We start from the raw sequence: 26,729 nt of genomic DNA, 5'->3' as shown, positions 1-26,729 counted from the left end.
CTAAGGATGAAAATGTACAATGCCCTTCCTATATGTAATTCAAAATTAAAAGGCAAAATTATCTGTGGTAGGTTAATAACTGTTCTCAAAGATATGCCCATGTCCTAATCCTTGGAACCTAATGAATGATGCCTTATTTGGAAAAGAGGTCTTTGCAGATATGATTAAATTAAGGATTTTGAGATGAGATTATCCTGGGTTATCTAGGTGGGCCCTAAACACCATCACAAGTACCTTTATAAGAGGCAGAGAGGTTAGACATACATAGAAGAGGAAGATGTGTGAAGATGAAGACAAAGATTGGGATGATGTAGCTTCAAGTCGATGAATGCAGGCAGACACTGGAAGCTGGAAAAGCCAAGGAACAGATTCTACCTGAGAACCCCTTGAGAGAGTAAAGCCCTGCTGACACCTTGATTTCAGACTTCTGGCCTCCAGGACTGTAAAAGAATAAACTTTTATTGTTCTAAGCCACCAAGTTTGTGGTAATTTGTTACAGCAGCCATAGAAAACTAATACACTAACCCACGAAATAAATATAAAACAGTCCAACAAAAATGCTGTTTTTTTTCTTCCCTAGTTTAACTCCTTTATTGATTTCTTTATGCAATATTAACTCTAGAATTTTATCTAAGTCAATTTCTAAGTTAGGGAGAAGTTTACTGAACAAGCTTCAATGTGGATTAGTAGCATAAAGCACATCCAGACTCCAATAATATATTTGAAAAAGTATTTCATGACATTAATGTGGGCAAGATAGATGTAATCAGATCTAGCTGATATCAAAGTAGAGTGAATTTATAACTGAATAAACAATTCTACCAAAAGGTACTGGTAAATACTTATTGATGAAAAATGCTACTGTGTCCCAGAGACATAATGATAGATATAGATAGATAGATGATAGATAGAACGACGTTTCTCACAAACTTTGTCGGGTAGGATCAAGACAACCTACACAATTTGCAGGTCCTAGTGCCAAATGAAAATGCAGAGCCACTTGCTTAAAAATTAAGAATTTTAAGACAGCAAGAGCACAGCATCAACCTTTCTAACTGTGATTACAGAGACTGTACACCCATGGAGTCAGCCCTACACTGGTATTATTTTACACAGTACCCATTCATATAGGAATCTGGCTTATTCAGTACTAAAACTCCAGCACAAGCCACAGAGACTGGAACAGAAGAGTCATTCAGTGGATATAGATATTTGTAGAATGAAAAACTGGCTAAAAAGAAAGAGTGATGAATCTGTCAACATCTTATTTACTAAGTAGACAAATAACATTTTATCCTGGAAAGGGAACAGACTTTAATTGTAAGAAGAATTTCCAGTGTTTAGAGAATCTTAGGATCTAAAAAAGTTTTACTCCCTCAAAGCTATTTTTAAAAATAAAATCATAGGAAAATTCTAAATATACGAATTTGTCAAAATTCTCCTATGTACTGTGGAAAATAGTTTCAAATCGAAAAATAATTATATAGAAGTCAAAGTAAATAAGTAAAGTTCCTTAATGCCCCAAAATAGATTCCATGGCCTGTTGGAAACCCAGAAAACAAATTAACAAAACAGAAAATCTGTGAATAATGGCACAAGACAGATCAATGTTGACATTCCATTTGTATTTCTGCATAAGTTGTTTCATTTATATGGAAAAGCTTACAGGTTAATTTTTTAAGAACTTGCACTATATCTGTATAATCTTACAAAATAAAATCTAATTATGGAAATGTCAAACATGACAAGCTTTTAAAAAAATGTGAATGAAATATTTAAATGTTTCTATAAATTCAGTTGCTAAATAACCAAGTTTTGAAATACTAGGGATGATAGAAAAGAAAGCTGAACAGACACAAACCTGAAATGATTTCATTTGCAAAAAATGAAAGAAAATACTTAATATTTAAACTAAGGAAAATTGTGTAGATATTCTATTTAATAAATCTTATCCTGTTTTACAAGATACAGATATAGCATTTATTAGTGCAATGTTACTTCAACTGATTTCATCAGTATATATTTATCAAATACACAAAGATAATAAAAATACCAGCTGCAGTGCAGAAACACTCTAACAAGCTAATCTTACTTGCATTATGAAACGGCCACTTAAGATATAAAAAAAAGATCAGCAAATTTTGCTTAGACAGAAAATGAGACAATTGCATGTAGGAAAAATCTGATTTAAATATTGATATTAAGAGTTATTAATGGGGCTTCCCTGGTGGCATAGTGGTTAAGAATCCGCCTGCCAATACAGGGGACACGGGTTCAAACCCTGGTCCGGGAAGATCCCACATGCCACGGAGCAACTAACCCGTGCACCACAACTACTGAACCTGCGCTCTAGAGCCCGCGAGCCACAACTACTGAAGCCTGTGCTCCGCAACGAAAGAAGCCACTGCGATGAGAAGCCCACGCACCATAACAAAGAGTAGCCCCCACTCGCCACAACTAGAGAAAGCCCGCGTGCAGCAACGAAGACCCAACGCAGCCAAAAATAAATAAATAAAATAAATAAATAAATAAATTTGTAAAAAAAAATTATTGATGTAATTTATGACATTGCAAGGTCATGCTTAAAGTAATATAAAATAATATTTAGTTATTCAGTAAAAGGATTCTGTCTTTAATCTAGAATCCTCCACGTATAAATGAGATTACAGATGCGACACTGAAAAAGGGTCCCACAAGCAATAAATTAGACAAACATATAATATATACCCTTTTGGAAATTCATAATCACTTTAGCATATTAATAGGGTTTGAGTAGTCCTACAGTAAAGATACTTATTTAACTTTGTTTAACCCATAATGTCCAAAACTTATTTGAACTCAGTACCCATTTTTAGGTAGGAGGGAAGGGTGGCTTGTTTACTTGTTTTGGTTTTTCATGTAAAATTTCACGTAAAACATTTTGGGATGGTGGTATTTTCTGGGGTTTACTTTGAGAATTGCAGCTGTATACCAATCAAACATGAATAAGTAGGAATATTGATTCTGCTTACATTTAGTATTTAGGAGTTTTCATAATTTATTTTACAGTTAAATTGCATTTTTTTTTGCAAAGGCAATTTTTATGCAAATATACTGTCCAGAATCAGAAAGTTAATACTCTTGCCCCTTACTCTTGGTCATATCACATTTTGAGATTTGTGTCTGGTGCAGGACATTGGCTGACTGTAGTGTGATACAGGTTATCAATATGGGTAGTGGGGAGGTTTGAAACCATTCTCAAAGATGTATAGTTGAAGGACTGCAAAGGGATTTAGGGCACGACGGTTGCTGTGCCACTTATTGACCTGTTGTCTTTCAGCTCTAAACTCACTCTTCCATATTCTACTTTGTGAAGCCAGGGCTGGAACTCTGCATATTTTATTTCTCTTTAGAAATAAAAGAGCTGGAAATTTGGCCAGCTGGAGTCCTTGTAGATTTAGCCAATAGTGGGTGCTGAAGGAAGATTGGAAGGCAGGTGGAGGGGAGAAGGATTGGACTCAGACCTGTTCTCTTGCTCTCAGTGTCACTCTAGCCATGACACTTCACCTGGCAGTAGCAATGGACCCCAGCAGCAGTTCTTCCCAGTTATTAAATTCTTTCTGCATGCCCAGAATTGGTTTTATTGCACAGTCTGGGCTTTTAAAAGCATTTGGTGGCATAGCACAGTATTAAGAGCACAGGCTCTGGAGGCAGACTGTGGATTTAAATCCCAGCTCACTCTCCAGTTGTATAACCTTGGGCAAGTTATTTAACATACTAGTCCCTTGTTTCCCAGCCGGTAATCATCACACATTTACCCTGTTGGGATGCTATAAGGAGTTAATGAGTTAATATGCTGAGCATAAACTCTATAGAAGTGTTAGCCATTATTAGTGTGTGAAGCAAGAACTGTCCTACTTCTGCTAAAAGTGACGGGGAGATGGTGGATTCAGATTTTAATAGAGGGAAGAAAGTTTGAAGGAAATGCTGAGTACTAAAAAGAAAGAGGTAGTGCAACATGAAAGTGGTAAGCAGCGATGAGGACCCAGTTTAAGTTGGAGGTCATGAATATGTATTGCAGCCATCTTCAAGATTTCCCCCCCTTCAGCCCGGTTATGGACCTGAAGACAAGTAGTTGGGTGGAGTCAACTGGAAACTGTGACGGAAGAACAATGAGGTGTTGGAATTCAGAACCCTGAGGATAGGCTAAAGTGAGGGACCGTGGAATCTAAGCTAGATGTGTTAGAAGGGAAGGGAACTCCCTGGAGAGAGTGTAGAGAGATCCGGACTGGAAGCTAGAAAATTGATGTTATGTGGGTGTTTGAGCGACAGAGCCGGAAGGATAGGGGATTGTGGTGACCTGACATCCTTAGTTCCACAGATGCTCTTCCGAGGCTAGGAACTCCACCTTCCCGGCACTGGGATTGGAAGACGGCTAAGGGAAAGGGCGGGGCCCTTCCGGCCAGGATAAAGAGAATTGTGACGGGACCGGGCGGGGCTCGCGGGCCGTAGGTGGCGCACCCGCGAGGACTTGGCGGGGGTCCGGCAGTGGGCGCCGCGGCGCTGCGAGGCTCTGCAGCATGTGCCTGTGCTGTAGGGAGGACGACGCTGTCCAAGTCAACGCCGTGAGTCCCCCCGGGCCCTCAACGCCGCCTCTGCCGCCCTGGCGCCGGCCTCCCCCCTCGGAGGCCGCCTCGGCCGCTCGCGCTGCTGGCCTTTACGCGGGGGTTGGTGCTTTGGGGTTGGGAAATCCCGGGTGAAGGAGGCAGACTAGATTCTGGGCAGCAGGACCCACCGGGAGGAGGAAAAGCCCCACCTCGCACCTGCTGTGGGCCAGGCGCGTGCAGTCATCTGTTTGTTGAATGACTTATTGACCCAGCATGACAAAATTCAGTACCAACAGAAACATGAATTTTTGGATTTCTTGTACAGCCTTTCATTCCAGAATAAATCTCAGTAGTCCCGGTAATGTGGTTCATAGCAGGTTCTTTTTTCTCAAAATACTGTCTCATCTTCCACCCCAATGTTTACTTTGATGCTCTTATTCTGATCCTGCCTCTTGCAGTTGAGATAATAGGCATCTATTACATAAATAGAAAACAGTAGCATAGGCTTCCGATTATAATAGCTGATTTTTCTGTTTGCTCATGACTTTTATTTTATTTTTTAATTTTACATGTTATGTAGGAAGGCTCAAAATGGCATCATCCTTCAGACGTCACTGAAAGGCAGGTAATGTTTAAATAAATAATTCTGGTTAATTCAAAAGTGTGACTTTATCTTGTTCCTTTCTGTGTGATCGTCCCTAATATGACAGAAGTTCTATTAGCTAGACACTTCTGTGTTATCTTTCTTGAGACTCTGGGATCTTGTGACTACTATCAGAATGAGTCTTAACTAGGATGACCCAAATGGTTTAATATTCTTTTTAAATGTAACATGTGATACACACACAAGGATATATGTAGCATACATAATTTTAAAGCAGGGTAACAAAATATACCTCCAATTTAAGAAAACATGAGTATCCTTGAATTCACCTAGGGGCTGCTTCCCTACTCGACCTCCCTGTGTCTCTCCCAGAGGTAACCACTACCTTGAATTTTATTTTTATCAAGCTAATCTTTTTCTTTAATAGTTTATCACCTATGTGCTTCTAAAAGGATATTGTTTTTCTTGGTTTTGAACTTTATAAACATAAGATCACACAAAATTCATTGTATGATTTATTCTTCCTTCTTTTTTTTTTTTTTTTTTTTTTTTTTTTTTTTTTTTTAATGTTTGAAAAAGCTTTTATTTTTTAAAAAAGCTTTTTGAGATATAACTTACATACCACACATTCACCCATTTAAAGTATATAGTTCAATGTTTTTTCGTATATTTACAGAGTTTTGCAACTATCACCACAATCCAGTTGAGAACATTTCATCACTCCTAAATAAAGTCCATGCTCATTAGCAGTCATGCCCCATTCCACCAACCCCCTTGGCCTTAAGTAATCTAATCTGCACTCTGCCTCTATAGATTTGGCTATTCTGCAAATTTCATTAAATGGAATCATACAATATGTGGTATTTTGTGACTGGCATCTTTCACTTAACATAATGTTTTCAAGGTTTGTCCAAGTTGTAGCACATGTCAGTACTTCATTCTTTTATGGAAAGAAATTACACTACTACATCTAGTAGTGTAATTGTGGGGTCATATAGTAACTATTTTTAACATTTTGAGAAACTGCCAGGAAACTATTTTCTAATGTGGCTGCATCATTTTACGTTTCTACCAGCAGCATATGAGGGTTCAAATTTCTCCACATCTTCACCAACCTTTGCTAGATCTTTTTGATAATAGCTATCTTGGGGGGTGTGAAGTGATATCTGATTATGGTTTTGACTTGCATTTCCCTGATGGCTAATGATGTTGATTATCTTCTCATGTGCTTATTAGTCATTTGTGTATATTTTTGGAGAAATGTTTATTCAGATCCTTTGCCTATTTTTATTTTTTTTTTTTTCTTGGTTCAGCCAGGTGCTGTGTTATGTTCTTCTTCCTGCTTTTTTTTTTTTTTTTTGCCCAGTTACAGCTGTGATGTGTATTACTCCACATTCTTTTTTTTTTTTTTTTTTTTTTTTCACACACACACACACTGTATTTTATTTTTACAAGAGATAAATCGACTGACACCAAGCATTGTACATGGATGACCACAACAAAAGCAACAATGATTGCAATTACCAAACATGAAACACACTCATACTATGTCATAGTATTGACATTCAGTCCAGTAATCCTCCACTGTAACAGCTCCTTTACTTTGCAGTGAAAATTGATTTGTATATTCTTTGCCTCTGAGTCCTTGTGGAATTTTTTTTTTTTTTTTTTTAAATTCAGACAGAAAGTCACAAAAATTATACTCATCCTCATCAGTTCACTCAGTCCCATGTAATTAATTTTTTTTTTCATCTTGATCTTTTGTTAGCACTTTTATGAGTTCATCAGTTTTTCATTAGAGTTCTGAAAATGCTTATTCATTCAGTTCAGCAGTACAGTTCTTTTTTAAAAAAAATAAAATACATTTATTTATTTATTTTTATCCGCGTTGGGTCTTCGTTGCTGTGTGTGGGCTTTCTCTAGTTGTGGCGAGCGGGGGCTACTCTTCGTTGCGGTGCGCGGGCTCCTCACGCGGTGGCTTCTCTTGTTGTGGAGCACGGGCTCTAGGCGCGCGGGCTTCAGTAGTTGTGGCACGTGGGCTCAGTGGTTGTGGCTCACGGGCTCTAGAGTGCAGGCTCAGTAGTTGTGGCGCACTGGCTTAGTTGCTCCACGGCATGTGGGATCTTCCCGGACCAGGGCTCGAACCTGTGTCCCCTGCATTGGCAGGCAGATTCTCAACCACTGCACCACCAGGGAAGTCCTATTCTTCCTTCTTAACATTGTTTTCTATTGTCCATATTGTGCACTATTGTGCACAGTTAATGAAGTGGAAATAAAGAGTAAAAGTTTCATTTGAAAACTCTACTGAGGCGGGACTTCCCTGGTGGTCCAGTGGTAAAGAATCCGTTCTGCAATGCAGGGGACGCGGGTTCCATCCTTGGTTGGGGAACTAAGATCCCACATGCCGTAGGGCAACTAAGCCCGCGCACGCCACTACTACTGAGCCCGCGCATCTCAACTAGAGAGCCTGCATGCCGCAAACTGCAGAGCCCACATGCCCTGGAGCCCGTGCGCCACAACTAGAGAAGAGAAAACCCGCACACCACAACTTAGACAAGAGATAAAACTCACGCACCACTACTAGAGAGAAGCCCGCGCGCCGCAAGGAATGATCCCGCACGCCGCAACGAAGATCCCGCGTGCCCCAACTAAGACCACACAAAAAAAAGAATACTGAGGCTCCAAAATGTTTTCTTCATCTATAAATCACACATTTGCAGAAAGTTTTTTTCCTACTTCTACGTAGCTATGTAAGCTGTATGCACTGATCGTGTTTATCTTTTTTTATGGACACAAACCGAAAATGTTGTCAGCATGCTATGCTGTTAACATTGTAAATGTCTTCTTTCCTTCTAATTTTCCCAAAGTCCACAGATAAACGTATAGAGCGTATGCAAAACCTAAGGAAACAGAAGAGGAAATTTAGTAAACGGTTTTCAAGGCCTGCCCCTGTTCCAGAACCAGGACTCCTAGTAAGTGTAGAGACGCCACTGAAATTAACAGATCCTTAAACGCAAGAGGCATCCTCAATTTTTCATTTATGTAACACTCTAAATTTTGTTTCTTTCCTTTCCTTTGAGAAATCAGTAACTGCAGTCTGGGAAGATACCTTAAAACTCCTCTAATCAAATTCTCATCTGTTATTTAAATCTCTTTTGTAGTTGTCTCCTGGAGATGATGTGGTTTAATGGAAAGAGTGTGGTCTTTGAAACCTCAATGTTCTGGATTCCAGTTTTTCCTTTGTGTATATTATGTGACTGCCTAAAGTTATTCACTTAAATCTTCTGGATTGTATTATTTGGAGAATAAATCACAAAATCTCCTGCCAAATAGTTTTTCAGCCTAGGCTTGAACCCTTGGCAACATCAGAAAACTCTACCACAGCTTATATTCCATCTTTGCATACCTTTGGCAAGGATTTAAAAGTTCTTCCACATAACATGGTTATATTGCCTGCATGAGCCTTTTACATGTGGTACCAATTACACGTCTAATAGCCAGTCATAAATCCAATGGCCCTTCCACTGGAAAGTCCTTCAGATATTTGAATAAAACTGTTACCTCCCTTCATATGCAGACTTTTCTTCAGGGTGAAAATCCCCAAATTTCCTCATCCATTCCTCTTCCACCTTAGTAGTGAGTCCTGGCCTTATTCAGGCAATTTCCAGGATCAGGATTATATTTCATTATAGAAAGATTATAGAAAGATTTGGGAAAAGTTATATTTCTGATCATTAAGATTTTTTTTCTGTTGGTTTTCTTTTTGAAAGAAAATATTTTATAAGCCCAACTAATGGATAGCATGTCAGTTAGGAATTTCTAACTTCATCTCCTTATAAGAGAAACTCAACTGCAATGGTTTAACCAAATAGGAGTATTTTTTGTTCCAAAGGAGAACTCCTGACCTAGGCAGTCTAGGGTTGATATGGTGGTTTCAAAAATCATCGAAGAAGTCTCAGGTTCCTTCTGTCTTTTTGATCCTTCACACTTTTCACATGACTTTTATTCTCATTGTCTCATAAAAGCTTCTACATAGGTAGAGATTGTGTCCACATTCCAAAAGAAAAAGATACAGGACAAAGGGCGAAAAGTATACACCTGCTGAATTGGTTCTTTTTGATCAGGAAAATAGCCTCTTTATATGTATGTATGTATTATCTTGTTTGTGGTGATGGTTTCATGGATGTACACGTGTCAAAACATTTAAAAATGTACACTTCAAATAAATATGTGCAGTTTATTGCATGTCAACTATACTTCAATAAAGATGATAGACACTCCCCTGCACAAACATATATATATATATATATATATACCTTTTATACACTATTACAATATTATACAGGAGATTTTTTACTGCCCTAAATATCTCCTGTGCACTATACGTTCATCCCTTCCCTCTTCCCTCACCCCTCTCAAGCCCCCGGCAATCACTGATCTTTTTGCTATCTCTATAGTTTTGCTTTTCCCAGAACGTCATATGGTTGGAATCATATAGTATGTAGTCTTTCAGACTGGCTTCTTTCACTTAGTAATATGCACTGAAGTTTCCTTCATATCTTTTCATGGCTTGATAACATTTTTTTTATCCATTGTATGGATTCATTCACCTATTGAAAAACATCTTGGTTGCTTCCAATTTTTGGCAATCATCAATTAAGCTGCTATAAACATTCATGGGCAGGTTTTTGCATGAACATAAGCTTTCAACTCATTTGGGGAAGTACCTAGGAGCACAATTGCTGGGTCATATGGTAAAACTATGTTTAGCTTTGGAAAAAACTGGCAAAACTGTCTTCCAAAGTAGCGGTATCATTTTGCATTCCCACCAGCAATGAATGAGAGTTCTCTGTTGCTCCTCATCCTTGGCAACATTTGTTATCAGTGTTTGGGGATTGTAGCCATTTAGACAGTTGTGTAGTGATATCTCATTGTTTTAATTTGCAATTCCCTGATGATATGTACTCTTGACAATCTTTTCATATGTTTATCTGAATCTGTATAACTTTTTTGGTAAGGTGTCTGTTCAGACCTTTTGCCCACTTTTTAATTTCTTTTTTTTAAATTGTTGAGTTTTGAGTCATTTGTATATTTTGGATACCAGTTCTTTATGTGTTTTGCAAATATTTTCTCCAATCTGTGCTTTGTGTTTTCATCCTTCTAGCAGTGTCTTTCCCAGAGCAGAAGTTTTTAATTTTAATGAAGCTTAACTTATCAACTATTTCTTTCATGGATCATGCTTTTTGTGTATCTAAAAACTCATTGCCAACTCCAAGGTCACATAGATTTTCTCCCGTGTTATCTTCTAGAAGTTTTACAGTTTTGCACTTTACATTTAGGTCTGTGATACATATGAGTTCATTTTAATGAAGAGTGTAAGCTAAGTGTCTAGACTTTGTTTTTGCATGTGGCTGTTGCTTCATTTGTCCCGGCACCACTTGTTGATCAGACTACCCTTTCTATATGGTACTGCCTTTGCTCCTTTGTCAAATATCTGTTGACTATCTGTGTGGGTCTATTTCTGGGCTATCTATCCTGTTCCATTAAATAGAGTATTTATCTGTTCTTTTGCCAATACCACACTTGATTACGGTAGCTTTATAGGAAATCCTGAAGTCAGATAGTGTCAGTCTCCTAACTTTGTTCTTCTCCCTCAATGTTGTGTCAGCAATCCTGGGTCTTTTTGTTTTCCCATATAAAATTTAGAATCAGTTTGTCAAAATCCACAAAGTAACTTTCTGGAATTTTGATTGTATTGTGCTAGAGCTATAGATCAATTTGAAAAGAACTGACATCTTAATAATATTGAGTCTTTCTGTAAATGAACATTGTTTCTCATATTTATCTAGATCATCTTTGATTTTTTTTCATCAGAGTTCCTGATCTTAGCTGGAAAGCATCTAGTTACTCATCATTAAAGAGGATGTTACGGACTTCCCTGGTGGTCCAGCGGTTAAGATTTCACCTTCCAAGCCAGGGGGTGCGGGTTCAATCCCTGGTTGGGGAGCTAAGATCCCACATGCCTTGTGACCAAAAAACCGAACATAAAATAGAAGCAAGATTGTAACAATTTCAATAAAGACTTTAAAAATGGTCCACATCAAAAAAAAAAATCTTAAAAAAAATATGATGTTAGCTGTAGGTGTTTTGTAGATATTCTTTATCAAGTTGAGACAGTTCCTCTCTATTCCTACTTTGCAGAAAGTTTTTTTTTTACTCATAAATGGGTGTTGCAGTTTGTCAAATGCTTTTTCTACTTCTAGTGATACGATCATATGAGTGAAGATCAGAGAAAAATCTCTTTTTGCTTCCAGCAGTGGGAGGGGAAAAACTACCATTTTGAAATACTTAGAGCTCTCTGTTCTCCTAATAGGGCATGCCCTCAAGGGAAACTGTTTTATCAGGACCTAACTAATTTGGGTTTTATCAAACTCTAAATGACCTGGGGGAAGGGAAATGCCCAAATCCAGAGCTTTCTACATAAGGTATGGAAAATGTCCAATTAAAGTTCTTATCTTCACTCAAGGAAGTATGAAGACCTCCCTAAGAGGGCCTCCCTAAAACTCCCCACCAACCTGAGTTTTTAACTTTCAAGCTAATCCATACTGAGCCTCAGCAATTTGTCCATTAAAGTTTAAGTGTTCCTCCCAGTATTGGCTCTAGCAGCATTGTTTGTCTCTTCAGTTTTCAGCACAGCAATTTGCCCTGTGACCTCAGTTCTATGACGGATCTAAGAAAAGTTAATTTTCAGTTTGTTCAGCATTTTTCTGGTTGTGAGAATGGGAGTGATGATTTCCAACCTCTTTACATGTCAGACTGGAAACCTCCACTTATTTTTCTTTGATTAAAACTGAGTCACTGGCCAACCCCTAGCTGCAAGTATGTTTAGAGTGGCAAAAAATTGAAGTGGCTTCCTTGCTGCTCTAAAGAGTATTGAGTTTATATTAATGTGAAAGAAAGTATCTTCCTTTCCTTTTCAGGCTGTGATCATCCTCCTTGTGTAACTAACTCATCCTCCTCCCAGAGTTTCTGGAGTAAATGCATATTATGGATAAACGTTTAGTTTAGTTTCACTGTGTTTTTCGTATCATCAAGGGAGTTTATGTATTGCCACATAGAAACCCAGGATCTGCAGCTTTACAGTTATTGTACTGTCTTACATATCTACATAGCTCCTCTCGTGCTGATGCACCAATGTTTATAATTCCACCTCCATAATCATGGTCTCTCTGATATGTATTAAAATATGCCTGCACAACATATTTTACATCTGCACAGGTACGCCTTAGCAAAGTTTAATAATGGGGGATGCGGGGGAGAAGGGATTCCTGAGACCACCTTTCTACAGGGTATGGCAGTTGCCACCACTTCTGAACCCTTTAACTCTTGATTCATTTTCACACAATTAGTTTGGTTAATCTTTCTATCCCTTTTCCAGTGCTGATATATTGTGCCATTGATCTCCTCCTTTTGTGCCTTGCCCTCAATACCAAACCATTTAGGGTGTTCCATTAAAAAGCTCCTTTTTCTTTCTTGAGCTACCAGATGTGTCTTATAGAAATATCTACAAAATGTTCTTTATCAATTATCCCACCAACTCACTTGAGCTTTCAGAGACAACTGAAATGTCTCACAAATAAATACAAATATAAAAAATAAAATGCATGATCCATGAAAAGCCTGAGCTCAATCTGGTATTTAGTATTCATTGTCGTTAATGCAAAAATTCTGGAGTTATCTTCAGAACATCCAGATATTTTCTTTTGGCAGTACTAGGCAGTCATGAAAGTTCTGATATCCTGTAAAGGAAAAAATACACGCTTTTCCTGAAAAAAAGAACGTCAGGGGCTCAAAGGTCCAAAGTATACACTATCCTAGTGTTTCTTCTATATATTGACCAAAATATATAGTACCTCCTATTTAAGCTCAGGCTCTCCCTGCTTCTCAAATGTGGGCTAAGATAAATTTTGTTTGGTTTAATTTCCAAACCATTGTGGACTGATCATTCTGTAACATGCAATCAAAATGTTATAGCAATATCAAATTATTATAAATGAACATAAATGTTTACTCTCAATTTCTCTACTAATCTTGTTGCAAAGTAGTAATGAATGTAAGATTAGCACCAAAACCAGACCACACAGAATAACACTACTTTGTACATCTTGAACGGTTTGGGATGAAAATAAAGGTCTGAGTCCATCCGTATAAGTCCTTTATTAACATGGATTGTGCCCAGTAGAACAGAAGATGCAGGATGAGGCTAGAGCACTCAGTTGTGAAAAGTTTGAAAAAGTAGTTTTTGTTTTCATTTTGTCTGTTTAAAGTCTCTATAACAAAAGTTTTCTCCTAATTATATAATTATAATATTCATGCATATTAAAATTATCCTGAAATATTATTTTAAGGTTCAGTTCTTGCTGATACTGATAAACATAATCTTTCCATTTTCACTTATTTGTCCCTCTTGTTCACTTCATTTTGGGTCATTTCAAGACTTCAAACCCTCAATAGATGCATATAATATACCTTCTCAGTCAATCACATACCATAAGACTGGGGAAGAAGAATCCTTATGTTTAACATCTCTGTCATATCCATTATGTTCAGAAATGCCTTTACCCTTTCTCCAGATTGTTAGTTTTGGTTTCTGCAAATTCTTTTTACTTGTAGCATTTGTTGCTTGACTCATAGAAAAAAATGTTTATGTCATATTTATTCCCAGATATGATTTGTTTGATAATAGTGCTTCTCATATCTGGCTTCTATCTGAATGTGACCTTGTTTTAATTTAGAATAGCATTTCTAGCTCTTTATACAATTCTTTTTGTATAAGAAAGGCTTCTCCCTCTGAGACCTTTCCCAGAGAACTTATAGTTTGTATAAACTTTTCCTTATGTATATGTTGATGGAATTTATTTTTCTTTGTGTATTTTAATCTCTTCTAGTGGACATAAAGCTGAAGTCTGTATGGAAGAAATCATGCCAGACCAAAATATGCAGATTTCTAACATCAAGTGGCATTTTGTGATTTGACTTCGTTTGAAAAATAAAGACAATGCTCTGCCATTTCAGCAAAATAAACAGTGCAGCCATTTAACATCCAAGCTACAGGGTCTAGAATTTTATTAAATACCGTACCTTACCACCACTTTCTTTTCTGTGGTAATTTGAGATTTGCTTCTTTTCAACAAATAATAATATGCATAAGCCTTTGAAAACGATGTATTCATGTTTACATTTTTACAATTGGATTTACAACTTATTTAGAGATTTAGAATTATGCTTTAATAATAGGGGGAAATAAGTTTCCTCTGCTGTATATTTATAATGACTTTTGTTTAAACAAAATGTTTAAAATCTTTAAACAGTCCTAGGAAAGAGTTTTGTTTTGCTCTGTTTTGTTTTTTATTGAAGTATAGTTGATTAACAATATCAGTTTCAGGTGTGCAATGTAGTGATTCAATATTTTTAAAGATTATATTCCATTTAAAGTTACTATAACATATTGGCTATATTCTCTGTCCACATAGTGGAAACTATGTGTCTGTGTGTATATATTTATATATGTGTGTTGTAGAGGTGTGGTATTGCCAATATTAATTTGTAAAAGAACTCTATTTAGTTGGCTTAAAGGAAATTAAGTGCTTATATAAATACTCAGAAATATAAAAGAAAGTAACCCAAATGAATTTTAGGATCACATGATCTAGAATTAATAGATTAAATGAAATAGATTTAATTTAAATGAATGAAAACAAGTTTCAGTTTGTTGGTTTAATTAATACAGACATTTCTTTAGGGTCATCAACATTAAGTATAATATTTGTATTGTACCTAGGTTTACTAGAAATCAAATAAGATCTTATCCCCATTACAAAATTTGTCAGCAAGAAAAATAACTTGATATGATGAAACTTTTAAGTAAATTAAATGTAAATAAGAGTTTTAAGCGAACTCTTTAGGAATAATTATGTTTTAAGTATATCTATCAAAAATAGGTCCTCCAGATTTTTTTTTTTTGTAACTTGAAACTGCTAAATTAAGTTCAATGATGGCAATTCATTGAATATCCAGATCATTTCCAAATAAGATACTGAAACATTAATTACTGAACATAGGTTTCCTTTTACAGAGAAACTAAAGATATTTAGGACTATTAATAAATATGTAATATCGTATACTAACGCATATATGTGGAACCTAGAAAAATGGTACAGATGAACCGGTTTGCAGGGCAGAAATAGAGACACAGATGTAGAGAACAAATGTATGGACACCAAGGGGGGAAAGTGGCGTGGGGGTGGTGGGGGTGGTGGTGGGATGAATTGGGAGATTGGGATTGACATGTATACACTGATGTGTATAAAATAGATAACTAATAAGAACCTGATGTATAAACAAATAAATAAAATAACATTCAAAATAAATAAATAAATATGTTTGGTGTCACACTGAGACATTTTCTTTAAGGAATCACCTGTTTTTAGAAACTACAAATAGTATTCACAAGTTTGCCTATCTACAAAATGCTAATGTACAAGTTCATAAATTGCTTACTCCTTAGTTTTCACTAGAAACTAAGTTTTTTAAGGTTAAGAATTATAATAATTAAAATATGTAATTAAAACTAGTAAAAATTAATAAGGAAAACATCTTTGTATGAAAGGAAAAAGAAGGTCTAAAGAATGGAAATGCATTTTGTTAAGGGAAAAGAAAGTAATTTTGTCCTAAAGCTGGTTATTCCTAAATGGGAAAGAAAATAAGGGACAAATTAATGTGGATATAGAAAGTTGTAGAAGATTGTGAGGGACAAAAAAATGAATCTTTAGAAAGGCATTCTATGTGTGGTCAGGACTGATAAAGATTAGAATCAATTTAATTGAGTAAATTAATTTATTATGAAAGGTAAAGTGGTACAAAACCTGAATTTGGCTTTCTCTCTATTAAGAAGACAAAGTTTTCTTAAAATATTGATTTGCTTTGGATAACTGACTGCAAAGTTTCTTTACCTTTAACCAGTAATCTGTTACAACTTTTGACATTTGCTTTTGAAATCTTTTATTGTCACTGGTTAAGTAATTAAGTATTGTTCCACTGTGACATATGATCCTATGTGACCAAGTATTTTGAAACCTTTTTGATATTTTTGAGAAGCTCCCCAAATATCAAATTCTAACAGAAGTTATTTTGACTTCTACCTAACTCTAGGATGCTTCAGAGAGGATACCTGAAGCATCTGAGAAAGAGGAATATTAAACAAATTAGGCTTATTTGGTATGTTAAATTACATGGGAAGCATTATCAAATGAGTGCTGATAAACCTTCTTATTTTATATTGTATGGGTAAATGTTATTAATATAGATATACTGGAAATTATATGGAACTCCTAAAAATCTGGTTATGTCTTAGTAAAATGTTAACAGCCATAATGTTAGTAATTATCTTGAATTGTTGTATGTCACAGCAGTAACCAAGTTTCTTTGTCAATTGCACTGTAATCAGATCTTCAATCATGTCTTTTCAAGTCCTTTGTCATTTACAGATGGTCACTATTTCACTCCGATGCTCTTGCAAAAAATGCTTCATCTTCAAGAGGAGTCATAGAAAGGATTTTTTTGACAGGTGCAGGCTTCTGATAATTTTTAGACCATAGCACTGAACTGGGTAAGAAATTAAAGAATTCTAAAGGAAAACTTTGTGGCTTCATAAAACTGTTAACAGAAGATTAAGATCAAGAACCCTGTATGCTTGCATCAATTTTCCAATGATACATCCATTTGGCTGTGAAATTTGTTAACTCATATGTTAATTCAGTTAAGTAGATGCCCAGGTGATTCTTATGCCTATTGAAATTTGAGAAGCATTCAATTTAAATATTTCTGAATATATCAAACATTATTATTACTCTTGGATGGATAAATGAATCCAAAGCACCAGAAACTAATAGGAAACTCAACTAAAGGTGCATTCATGAGGCTCAATTCTAAAACACAGTGATGGATTTCACGTTCTGCCCTCTTAACAAGTAGTACTGAGTGGCACTTACAAAAAAGGGGGCTGACCTCAACTTGAAATCTTGGCTTTAATTTCTTGGAGGTCAGATTCCCTTCTCACAAAAGGGGTAGCATAAACTATCCAGAGTCTTGTCACTCATTTATACAGGGTTAGCCAACTGGGCTAGCTTGGAGGCCATAGCCAAGCTTTTCCACCCCTCCTCTGCATGTCGCCCTCAGCAGGTGTTTCCTGGGTTCAACGCCCCGTCCTAGCAGAGCCTCTGGAAGTGTGGGTGGGGAGTTGCCTCAGTGGGGCGGAGGCTAGCTTCAGGGGTGGGGTCCAGGCGCGACCAGGGTGGAGGCTGGCATCAGGGGGGCGGAGCCGAGCCCCGGAGGAATGGTGGGGCGGGGGTGGAGCCGCGGGCGGGGGTGGAGCCGCGGGCGGCGGTGAGGAGCTGCGGCAGACGAGCGGGGCGGAGCCGAGCCGCCCAGTCACCAAGCCGCCCGCTGAGGGCGGAGCGAGCACCGGATAACTGGGACCCGGGTCTGATCGCGCAGTTCTCACGGCCTGGTCCGGGGCGGACCCAGGAGGGGAATTCCCCCAGCCGCGATCCCCATGGGGCTGTGTTTTCCCTGTCCCACGGAGGCCGCGCCTCCTTCGCCGGACCTGGTAAGTAAGGCCGCCTCCCAGCGTCCCCGCGTCCGCCCGCCCGCGCCGCGCGCACCTGTTCCCGGAGGGGCGCTCCGGAGGCCCCGAGCTGCGGCTCCAGGACGGGCCGTTGGAAGCGGCGGCATGGGCCGTGGAGCCCGTCGACGGGGACCTTGGTGACGGAGATGGTGGCTGTGCTCCGAGGGACCTTGAGGTCCTGCCTGCCGGACCTGGGCTGCTGCCTCCGCGTCGGTGTCTTTCTAAAGGCGGCTCCAGCGTCTCTTTACCTTCAGCCGGGTGGCAGAATTGGCAGTTCGTAGGACGCAGGCGCACGTGGACGGTGCGGTGTGGCGGCCATTCCTGGCGATGCGGTAGATGGAGTTAGGGTGCGAAAAGAAATCCTTCTTTCTCCGGGAACTGAAGTGTTTAATCTTGTAGATGTGCATCTTCCTGTGTTTGTACCAGCTGTTTAAAGAAGGTGATCAATAAAGTCTCGTATATTTCTGCGCTTTATTGGATATTGTATTAATGATTTACCTTTAGTCTTTATCACTTTTAAGGTTTTTTTAAAAAAGTATTTTATGTGGTACCGAGTGTACAGTTTGTAAAGTTGCCACGTTTAGCAAATAAAAATATAGGGCGCTCAGTTAAATTTGAAGTTTCAGATAAACAAGAAATACATTTAAAAGATACGTAGATTTGTTCCATGCAATATTTGGGACATACTTGTACTAGAAAGTATTCGTTATTTATCTGGATAATTTCAGACTTAACTAGGTGGTTTGTGGTATAATACATTTATACTTTTTTGTAGCTTTCTAATTTTTAACAGCATTTTTACCTTAATAATCCTTACAGGAAGTTGATAACAGAAAACCTAAATTCCTCTCTTGTATGTGGCTAAAAATTCGTTGAAGGAAATGAGTTGTTTAGGGAAGTACATTAACTCTTCAGCTATTTGATCATAAATACTAAAAATGACCTGGAAGTTGATATGAGAAAGTTCACCTTGTCTTTCTTGCTACTGTTGCTTTTAAATGTTCTTAATTTTGTTTATCTGGCTATTGATAAAATACCAATCTGCCAGCATTTGCTAAGCCCTTCCTCCCCTCCCCCGCCCCAGATAACCACATTCCTCAGTGCTTGAATGTCACTTTATCTTTGAGGCTTTTCTTCACCACCCTATATAAAGTAGATTCTCCACTCTACCATCCACCCATCCTGCCATTTCTTATTGACCATACTCTTCTTTATATTTCCCTAAAGCACTTACTTCAGTCTGACAGATGTATGTTTATTTGATTATATGTGACTGTCCTCATTGGAATGTAAATTCCATGTGGGTGGAAGCATTTATCTGTATTATTTCACTGCTGTATCTTCAGCACCTAGAAAAGTTCCTGAGGCATGATAGTTGCTCAATAAGTATTTATCCAATGGATGAAATGAATGAATGAATGTATTGTGGTATGGAAAATGGAGGAATTATTAACACAGCTCCCAAGAGAGTGCTACTTACTGTCATATATTTACATAATTTATAACTTATTGTTATGAATAATATATAGAAAAATAATATTCACGGTTTCCCAACATGGAACAGTACATCTCATAAATTTCCTCTAGTCCTTCCTGCCTTATCAATGAGATTCACTCGCTTCATTCATGAACTTCTTCCGAAAATACCAGCCTGCTTCAAACTCCTTTTTAATTGGCAGTACCAAACCATGTATTTCCTTGCTTGTATTATTAAATGTCATTTGTTTTATTATTGCCCTGACTAGCTTGTAAGCTCTTTTCTTTTGAAAAAGCAAATAGATTATTTTATAGGCCACTCTGTGTGTGTGTGTGTATGTGTGTATAAGATATATAATGTATATATATGATATAGATGTAGGTGTATGTCTCATCATGTGCTTATTTGAAGGGTTTTTAAATTTTTAAAAATTTTTATAAATTTATTTATTTTATTTATTTATTTTTGGCTGTGTTGGGTCTTTGTTGCTGTGCGCGGGCTTTCTCTAGTTGCGGCGAGCGGGGGCTACTCTTCGTTGAGGTGTGCGGGCTTCTCATTGCGGTGGCTTCTCGTTGCAGAGCACCAGCTCTAGGCACGCGGGCTTCAGTAGTTGTGTCACGTAGGCTCAGTAGTTGTGGCACGCGGGCTCTAGAGCGCAGGCTCAGTAGTTGTGGCGCGCGGGCTTTGTTGCTCCGCTGCGTGTGGGATCTTCCTGGACCAGGGCTTGAACCCATGTCCCCTGCATTGGCAGGCGGATTCTTAACCATGCGCCACCAGGGAAGTCCTTGAAGGTTTATTGATTGGGAGAATGAAATTCAGAAAGTTGAGTATTTTATAAGTGTTATAAATAATGGCGTTCTTAGTAGGACATTTGGGGCCAGTACTATTTTTGTAAACTGTTATATTACCTATAAGATAAAAGTATAAAATATCACGGATAATGTTTTGTTTTGTTTTAAACCGTATTTCTTACACATTTTTCCTAGGAAGAAAAAAGAGCAAAGCTTGCAGAGGCTGCAGAAAGAAGACAGAAGGAGGTGACAGTAAAAATAAAATTCTACCTTAGATAATTAAATTTGTGTTTTGTTCTCTATGGATGTCTATTACTAGTAGTAGTCTCTAATGAAAATGGTATCTGATTTCTTAGAAATTTAAATTAAAGGAAAACATTTTCAAAATGATTTCTGTTTCTATAAATTGGTTTAATGCATTTATGTCATTTAATGTATGAAAATTTCTATACACGTCTTCTGTTACGGGAGATGCCAAGGAAGAATCTTTAATAACATTCTTCCTTGAGATGAAATGACTGTGCCTTATAAAACACTGACAGATGTGAAGTAACTTTAGGGGGGGAATGTGTATGGTTGCAAAATACCCAATGAAGAAATCATATGTTTTACGTAAAGCTGTTGTAGAAATAGTCTAATTCTTTGTTACCAAAAATAGACCAACCCCATTCCCTACCCCCCACCTCCAAAGAAAAACCTAAAAGGCAAAAAACAAAAAACACCTTTTGGTAACAGGAAATTAATTTTTGTTCTTTTTCTACACTCCTTAATAATTTTCCTGAAGGCTGCATCTCGGGGCATTCTGAATGTTCAGTCTGTGGAAGAAAAGAGAAAGAAAAAGGAAAAAATAGAAAAAGAAATGGCTACATCTGGGCCCCCACCAGAAGGTGGCCTTAGGGTAAGTATTAAAATTTACTTAAAGTTTGATTTACCTGGAATTTTTCAAAACTTCAGTAGCAATCTGTTCAATAATTTCCTCGGGGAATGGATTGTCAGAAAATTGTGAATTAATTTAAAAGCATAAACAATATAGATTGGAAGAAGTGTCAATTTATTTGGACATTCCAACATTCATTGGAATAGATTTGCTTTCTTTTTCCCAAAATGAAAATAGACTTTTCCTGATTATCTCAACCCTCTATCTTAATACTTCATACTTACATGATTAATGGCAATCTTAAATGTGTAGAAAACTTAAGCAAAATGGAAGGACACAAAGAAGAAAGTAAAAATCACCCAAATTCAGTGTCATTTTGACAGACATCATTTCTAATCTTATTTTATACGTCAATCTTAGATATTGGATTATACTGTAAACTACTTCAAACTCTTTGAGTTTTTTTCACTAAATGATTTGAGATTTTTGAGCTTCCCATTGTCACTCATTATCATAGTTACGTTAATGTTAATTTGGACAATAGGGTGTACGAGGGTGAGTCTGACACATGCCCATCCCAGTAGTAGCAGTTGTAGCTCTTGACACTAGAAATATAATGATGGACAAGTTAAACAATGTCCCTTAACTTGGGGATCTTTACAGTCTAGCAGGATTATAAAGGTTTTCTTTTACATGTTAAAGCTCAGGAGATGAATGGTTCAGATATTAAGATTTTCTTCTTTGTCCCATTTTTAAAGGAAATACATTTCTCAAGGGTATTTGTGAAAAGGACAATGTCCTGAGTTTCATTTATATTTAATTTGTCAGTGATTTATGAGCACTTGTTTAGCTGATTCTCTGTCTTCTCCATTTGGTTTGGTTTTTGCTCTCAAAACTATCTATATAAATACATATATGTACGTACAACCCCAAGTTGTGGGGCAGGCAGTTCAGGAACATCCTGAGCAGACATGATTCTGACTCAGGAATATCACACAGCAATAAGATTTATCTGTGTGCATTTTATCATTATATGTTACTTCATCTAATCTCATTTAATAAATGAAATTAAAAGAAAATAATTTTTTATAGTTAACTTTTAACAATATATAAAATAATTGGTTTTGATATTAAGGTAAATAACTGTGACCATTGTGTTTGTTTATTTATTTATTTATTTTTTAATATACCCTCATAATAGAATAGAGTAAATGTAAAGTAAAACAGTTGGAAGATACAAGGTCAGATATTTATCAGAAGTATAGATGCTTACTTTCAATATTCTGTTGAGATAAAGATCTATGTCACCAGGTTTACTTCATATAGAGTTCTCAAAGACAAAGCACTTGTGAAAATTAAATTATGGAACTGAAAATGATGCTGAGATCAACTATTTCATAGTAGAAGAAATAGAAGTTCTGAATGACTTGAAGTCACATATAATGTTACAAAAGGGATACTTTATGTATAGTCAGAAGGTACTTATTTTACAGGTCCTAACCTAACAAATTTAACATCAGCTTTTGAACTCTTAAGGGAGAAAGGGGCTTTCTTAATTAAACCCAAAGCTTCTGTGCCCTGAAGCCTATAGATTAAAAATAAATTAGGCCCTATATTTCTTCTGGTCCCTTCAGAAGTGCTCAAAATGAAAAACATCTCAGTGTTAAATTTAGTACCTTTTTTCTTTGACCACCTGCATTGCTCAGAGCATACAGTGAAGTTCAAAATAAATTTTTGGAGGCTCAGGGATAACAGAATGGAAAATACAAGATAAAGAGTAACTTTAATGCTCAAACCCTTTGGCCTAGGCTCTTTTAGGGGCTGCTGTCAGGCCTGTTCTACAGGCTGGCCTTGAGTGTTCTGTGGTATAGCTACATTCTTCCTAACCCGACTTCATAGGATGAGGAAAACATGTCCTTCCCTGTCTTCATGCCCTCCACATATTCATCTCCTGACTAGCTGCCTCTTCCTGGGACACTTGGCATTGGCCATGCTCACTGTGTTCTGGAAAGGCAGAACTTATTTTACCAAGTCAGTGTGATGATAGCATCAGGACACAAACTAGCATCAGTTCAGGATATACTAGTAGAGGAGTGGTGGCAGATGTCTAGAGCAGTGGCTCATGAGGAGCTTTCAGAAAAGACTGAACCTTGGGTCTGACCTTATACCAATCAGAATCTCTGAGAGTGGGACTTAGCCATCAGGATTTTTAAGCTGCCCACGGAGTCTGATGTCAAACCAGGTTGAGAATCACTGCTCTAGTGTTTGTAACACTAGTCCTAAGACATATTTTGTGGAAAATAGAATCCCATGGTAAAAATGTTTAAAAATCCTGAATATTGTGTTATACATTGAATTCCTTTCTTAGAGATTAAAAAAGGCACAGTATTTAAGTCTGTAAGTAGTTCTAAAATAAAGAAAAGCAAGTTTACTTGGATTAATCCTTAACTTTCAAACTTTAAATAAAGATTTTTAAAAAATATGTTAAAAAAAAATTCCTTGAATGTACTTGGAAAACACTACTTTAGAGACTGGTAAATATCTCTGTACTATCCCAATGGCTTTTTCAGAACTTACTGTTGCAGATTTAATAAACTTGATTAAACAGAACACCAAATGGAATAGTTTCTCAAGTTAATCAAGGAAAAGACTTTGCCAGACCATTATTTAATAATTTCTACCGTTTCTTTGCTCCCCTGCCTCAAACAAAAATTTCTTTATTCTTTTATTTTTTTTATTTTTTTTAATTAAAAAAAATTTTTTTTTTCTTTATTCTTATTTTGTAGTTTAATTGTTGTTCTTGTTTTGTGATGTTTTGTTTTTCTTTTACTGATTATCAGGTATTTGGGAATCTAGCTACCACTCATTAATCTGCCCAGATATTTTGTTTTATTTCTTTATATTTTTACACCATCATGTATCTTATTTCAGACTATAATGTAAAATTTTACTAATCGCTGCTACTGACAAAGATCATTTTACATTTGTATAGCCCATATTTCTCTCTTATCTGTTTGTTCACTAGAATATAGTAACATAACTTTAAACAAAATTTACTTTTCTCTATATTTTTATCTTTTCTAGTGGACAGTTTCATAAAGCATAACATGAGTGAAAGAGTCTACTGCCAATAACTAATATCTGCAATCAAGCGGACATCCTCAATTTAATTTCTTCTCTTTGAATAAATGAAGATTCAGACGTCGTAATTTTAGTGCTCTTAAATGCAGTGTTTTTTCAAAATTGAATATTGAAAATGCTTTTGATTGTTAGACTTAGGAAATGGCCAGACCTTTCATTAAATACTTATTTTCCCTACATTTGCTCTTCTGCAGACAGTGGGTGATTTGCCGTTTTTTAGTAGTTAAAACAGGGGCCTAAATAGTGAATATATATTTATATATTGCATGGAAAAACTCTGCATACATCTCAGATATTAAAGTTTGCACTTGTATTTTCCCTCCTTTATAAAATGACCTAGCTATTTATAGTTTGCCAATTAACCTTTTATCTCTTTATTTCATTATATGTGAAGACTTTTGCTTAAACTTATGGACTTAGTGCCTTTAAACTGGTCATCAGGGAAAATCTTGAAAAATCATTTGAAGGGCTTATATGAAGGAACACTGTAAATTTTTATAACTTACTAAGAAATTAATATTTGTAGAAAACATTGAATCTCCCCTAATTTATTTCCTACTTCTGTAGCTTATAAAATTAACATACTGTGTTTTACATTATAATACTTTTTTTTTTTTGCTTGCTGAGTTTAAAATATATTAGTGGTGCCATCAGAGGGCAGTGATGTACTATTATACAGTATCAGATTCAGCTCTATAAAGATCTTTGCAGTAATTGAATGAGTTAAACTAAGAATCTGGATGGGTTAAATATAACAAAGTATAATGGTAATGTGTTTGTCCAAATTTCATAGGTGTTTTTATTCTTTTATATTTATTAAAGAATGATCATAAGATTTATATAGATGTCAAATTGCCAAGGCAAGTATGAATATATGAAAGAGAAATATGTAAGTACTATATTTAAAAAGGTCTACTTTAAACATAAAAATATTGTGAGGTAATTCTATATGATACATTGCCATAAACTTTGTAGATTTTTGTTCATTTGTAACATGTATTATAGCATATTTGGTTTTTTGAGTTTTTTAATATATAATAAGCTAAAATAGAAGAATTGCTGTGTCTTTTAATTTGGTTGCTCTTTTGGATGACAAGGCCACAGTCTGAGCCCTAAATTAGAATTTTCAAATATTAAGTACAATAGGGACTGTAAATTAAATAGACCAGCTCATTTGATTTACAAAAAGGAAACTGAACCACTATCTCGCTCATCCTTCCCACAAATCTTGTGTTATGTTGCAGTATGTTATATATGTTAATTTTAAAGAGTTTGAACTATAATATAGATCTCTTGACTCCTCTTTGGAAAAATCACTTCCTTCTATTACAGAATGAAATATCTGTGACTATCCAGGCAAGATATGTAGTTATAGACAGGTTCAATTTTCAGTTTTAGAGAATTAGTGGTATGTTTGTTGATAAAGGATAGTGAAGTCATTGAATTATATTTTAGAAATATAATTTTTGACTTTTTTGGACATGATTAAATTTTCCAAGGCAGAAAGGAAAAAGGAACATTAATAGACGAATGGATATAGAACCAGAGCATACTATCCTAGAACTGTGCATGTCCTTGCTTCTGTTTTATTATGGAAAGAACAATTTTATCTGTATTACAGCTTAGAGAATTACAGCTTGGATTGGTGTAAACAAAAGGTTTACATCTAGGGGACAATGCTCTATTTCTAATAGCAGTTTATATCCAAATACCATGCTTATTTACTGTTGAACCAAGAATGTTGTGCTGATGAATTGCTTTCTAGGAACAGTGGGATATGCCATTCCCGCCAACCATGGCCTGCCTCCATGGGTGTGATCGTGTTTCCTCAAAACCACATGGGTTGCATGGGCTAAGGGGTGATAATGTTATGAATAGTGTTAGGAAGGGGAAGGAAAAAGGGGAGACTGGATGCATGATAGGAAACCAATAAGTGACTACTTAAAAAAAAAATGTATACACACATACACATATTCCAGGAATCTTCCTCAAAGGTATGAATCAGTTCCTGATGAAACGTTAGCCTAGAGCCAGTTTCCCATAATTCATAATTTAAATAGGAAAGCATTATAATGATTGATATGTCACCCAAACTCCCCAAATTACTAAAATAAAACCAAACAGTAAAATGCTTATATGTAACTATCATGTTGAGATATAAAATGCTTAAATCACTACTTCTTCATTCTAATCATTAAACTATTACTATGGTAACAAAAAGTTGTATATTACCACACAGCCCCTTTGCTAACATGCTGCATGGTTTTTAAAACATCTGTATGTGATACTTTTGTTCCACTGATTGTATTTGGAATGTAATTAATAGTTTTGTTATAAATGCTGTACTGCCTTACAAGGTACAAATATACATTTTCCTATATAAGAAATTGGCTTTGGCCATCTGTTTAACACAATTTTATCTTTACTACATCTTAAATAATTTATAGGTAAGCATGTTTCTTTTCCTATAAAGAAATGCTATTATTAGTCTCCTGGATTTTTCTTAGAGAAATACTATAGTAAAGGTTCTAACTATCATCCTTGGTACCTCAGAAGAATTGGCATAAG

General features: G+C 36.4%; 2 protein-coding genes across 2 annotated transcripts; both read left to right on the top strand.

The window, feature by feature from the left end:
• Window positions 1-4,559: 4,559 nt before the first annotated feature.
• CCDC179 (coiled-coil domain containing 179) lies at window positions 4,560-14,191 on the top strand. The gene is made up of 4 exons (XM_059929604.1): window positions 4,560-4,604; window positions 5,167-5,211; window positions 8,058-8,162; window positions 14,139-14,191. The coding sequence occupies exons 1-4, from the start codon at window positions 4,560-4,562 to the stop codon at window positions 14,145-14,147; spliced, it is 204 nt and encodes a 67-aa protein (XP_059785587.1). The 3' UTR covers window positions 14,148-14,191.
• A 3,435-nt stretch (window positions 14,192-17,626) lies between these two features.
• Window positions 17,627-26,516, top strand: SVIP (small VCP interacting protein). Its single transcript, XM_059929603.1, has 4 exons — window positions 17,627-17,857; window positions 20,339-20,389; window positions 20,928-21,041; window positions 24,105-26,516. The coding sequence occupies exons 1-4, from the start codon at window positions 17,804-17,806 to the stop codon at window positions 24,117-24,119; spliced, it is 234 nt and encodes a 77-aa protein (XP_059785586.1). The 5' UTR covers window positions 17,627-17,803; the 3' UTR covers window positions 24,120-26,516.
• The last annotated feature ends 213 nt before the right edge of the window (window positions 26,517-26,729 follow it).

The sequence above is a fragment of the Balaenoptera ricei genome, chromosome 8, assembly GCF_028023285.1.
Source record: "Balaenoptera ricei isolate mBalRic1 chromosome 8, mBalRic1.hap2, whole genome shotgun sequence".
NCBI lineage: Eukaryota > Metazoa > Chordata > Mammalia > Artiodactyla > Balaenopteridae > Balaenoptera > Balaenoptera ricei.
The sequence above is the reverse complement of the archived record's forward strand: the minus strand, read 5'-3'. Positions and strand labels throughout refer to the sequence as shown.

What these genes read in the sequence shown, in the direction of transcription:
- SVIP (XM_059929603.1), top strand. Translation starts at nt 17,804, where the DNA reads ATGGGGCTGTGTTTTCCCTGTCCCACGGAGGCCGCGCCTCCTTCGCCG. An exon ending in CGCCTCCTTCGCCGGACCTG is followed by an intron (nt 17,858 to 20,338) that starts GTAAGTAAGGCC and finishes CATTTTTCCTAG; the next exon opens with GAAGAAAAAAGAGCAAAGCT. An exon ending in CAGAAAGAAGACAGAAGGAG is followed by an intron (nt 20,390 to 20,927) that starts GTGACAGTAAAA and finishes ATTTTCCTGAAG; the next exon opens with GCTGCATCTCGGGGCATTCT.
- CCDC179 (XM_059929604.1), top strand. Translation starts at nt 4,560, where the DNA reads ATGTGCCTGTGCTGTAGGGAGGACGACGCTGTCCAAGTCAACGCC. An exon ending in ACGCTGTCCAAGTCAACGCC is followed by an intron (nt 4,605 to 5,166) that starts GTGAGTCCCCCC and finishes CATGTTATGTAG; the next exon opens with GAAGGCTCAAAATGGCATCA. An exon ending in CAGACGTCACTGAAAGGCAG is followed by an intron (nt 5,212 to 8,057) that starts GTAATGTTTAAA and finishes ATTTTCCCAAAG; the next exon opens with TCCACAGATAAACGTATAGA.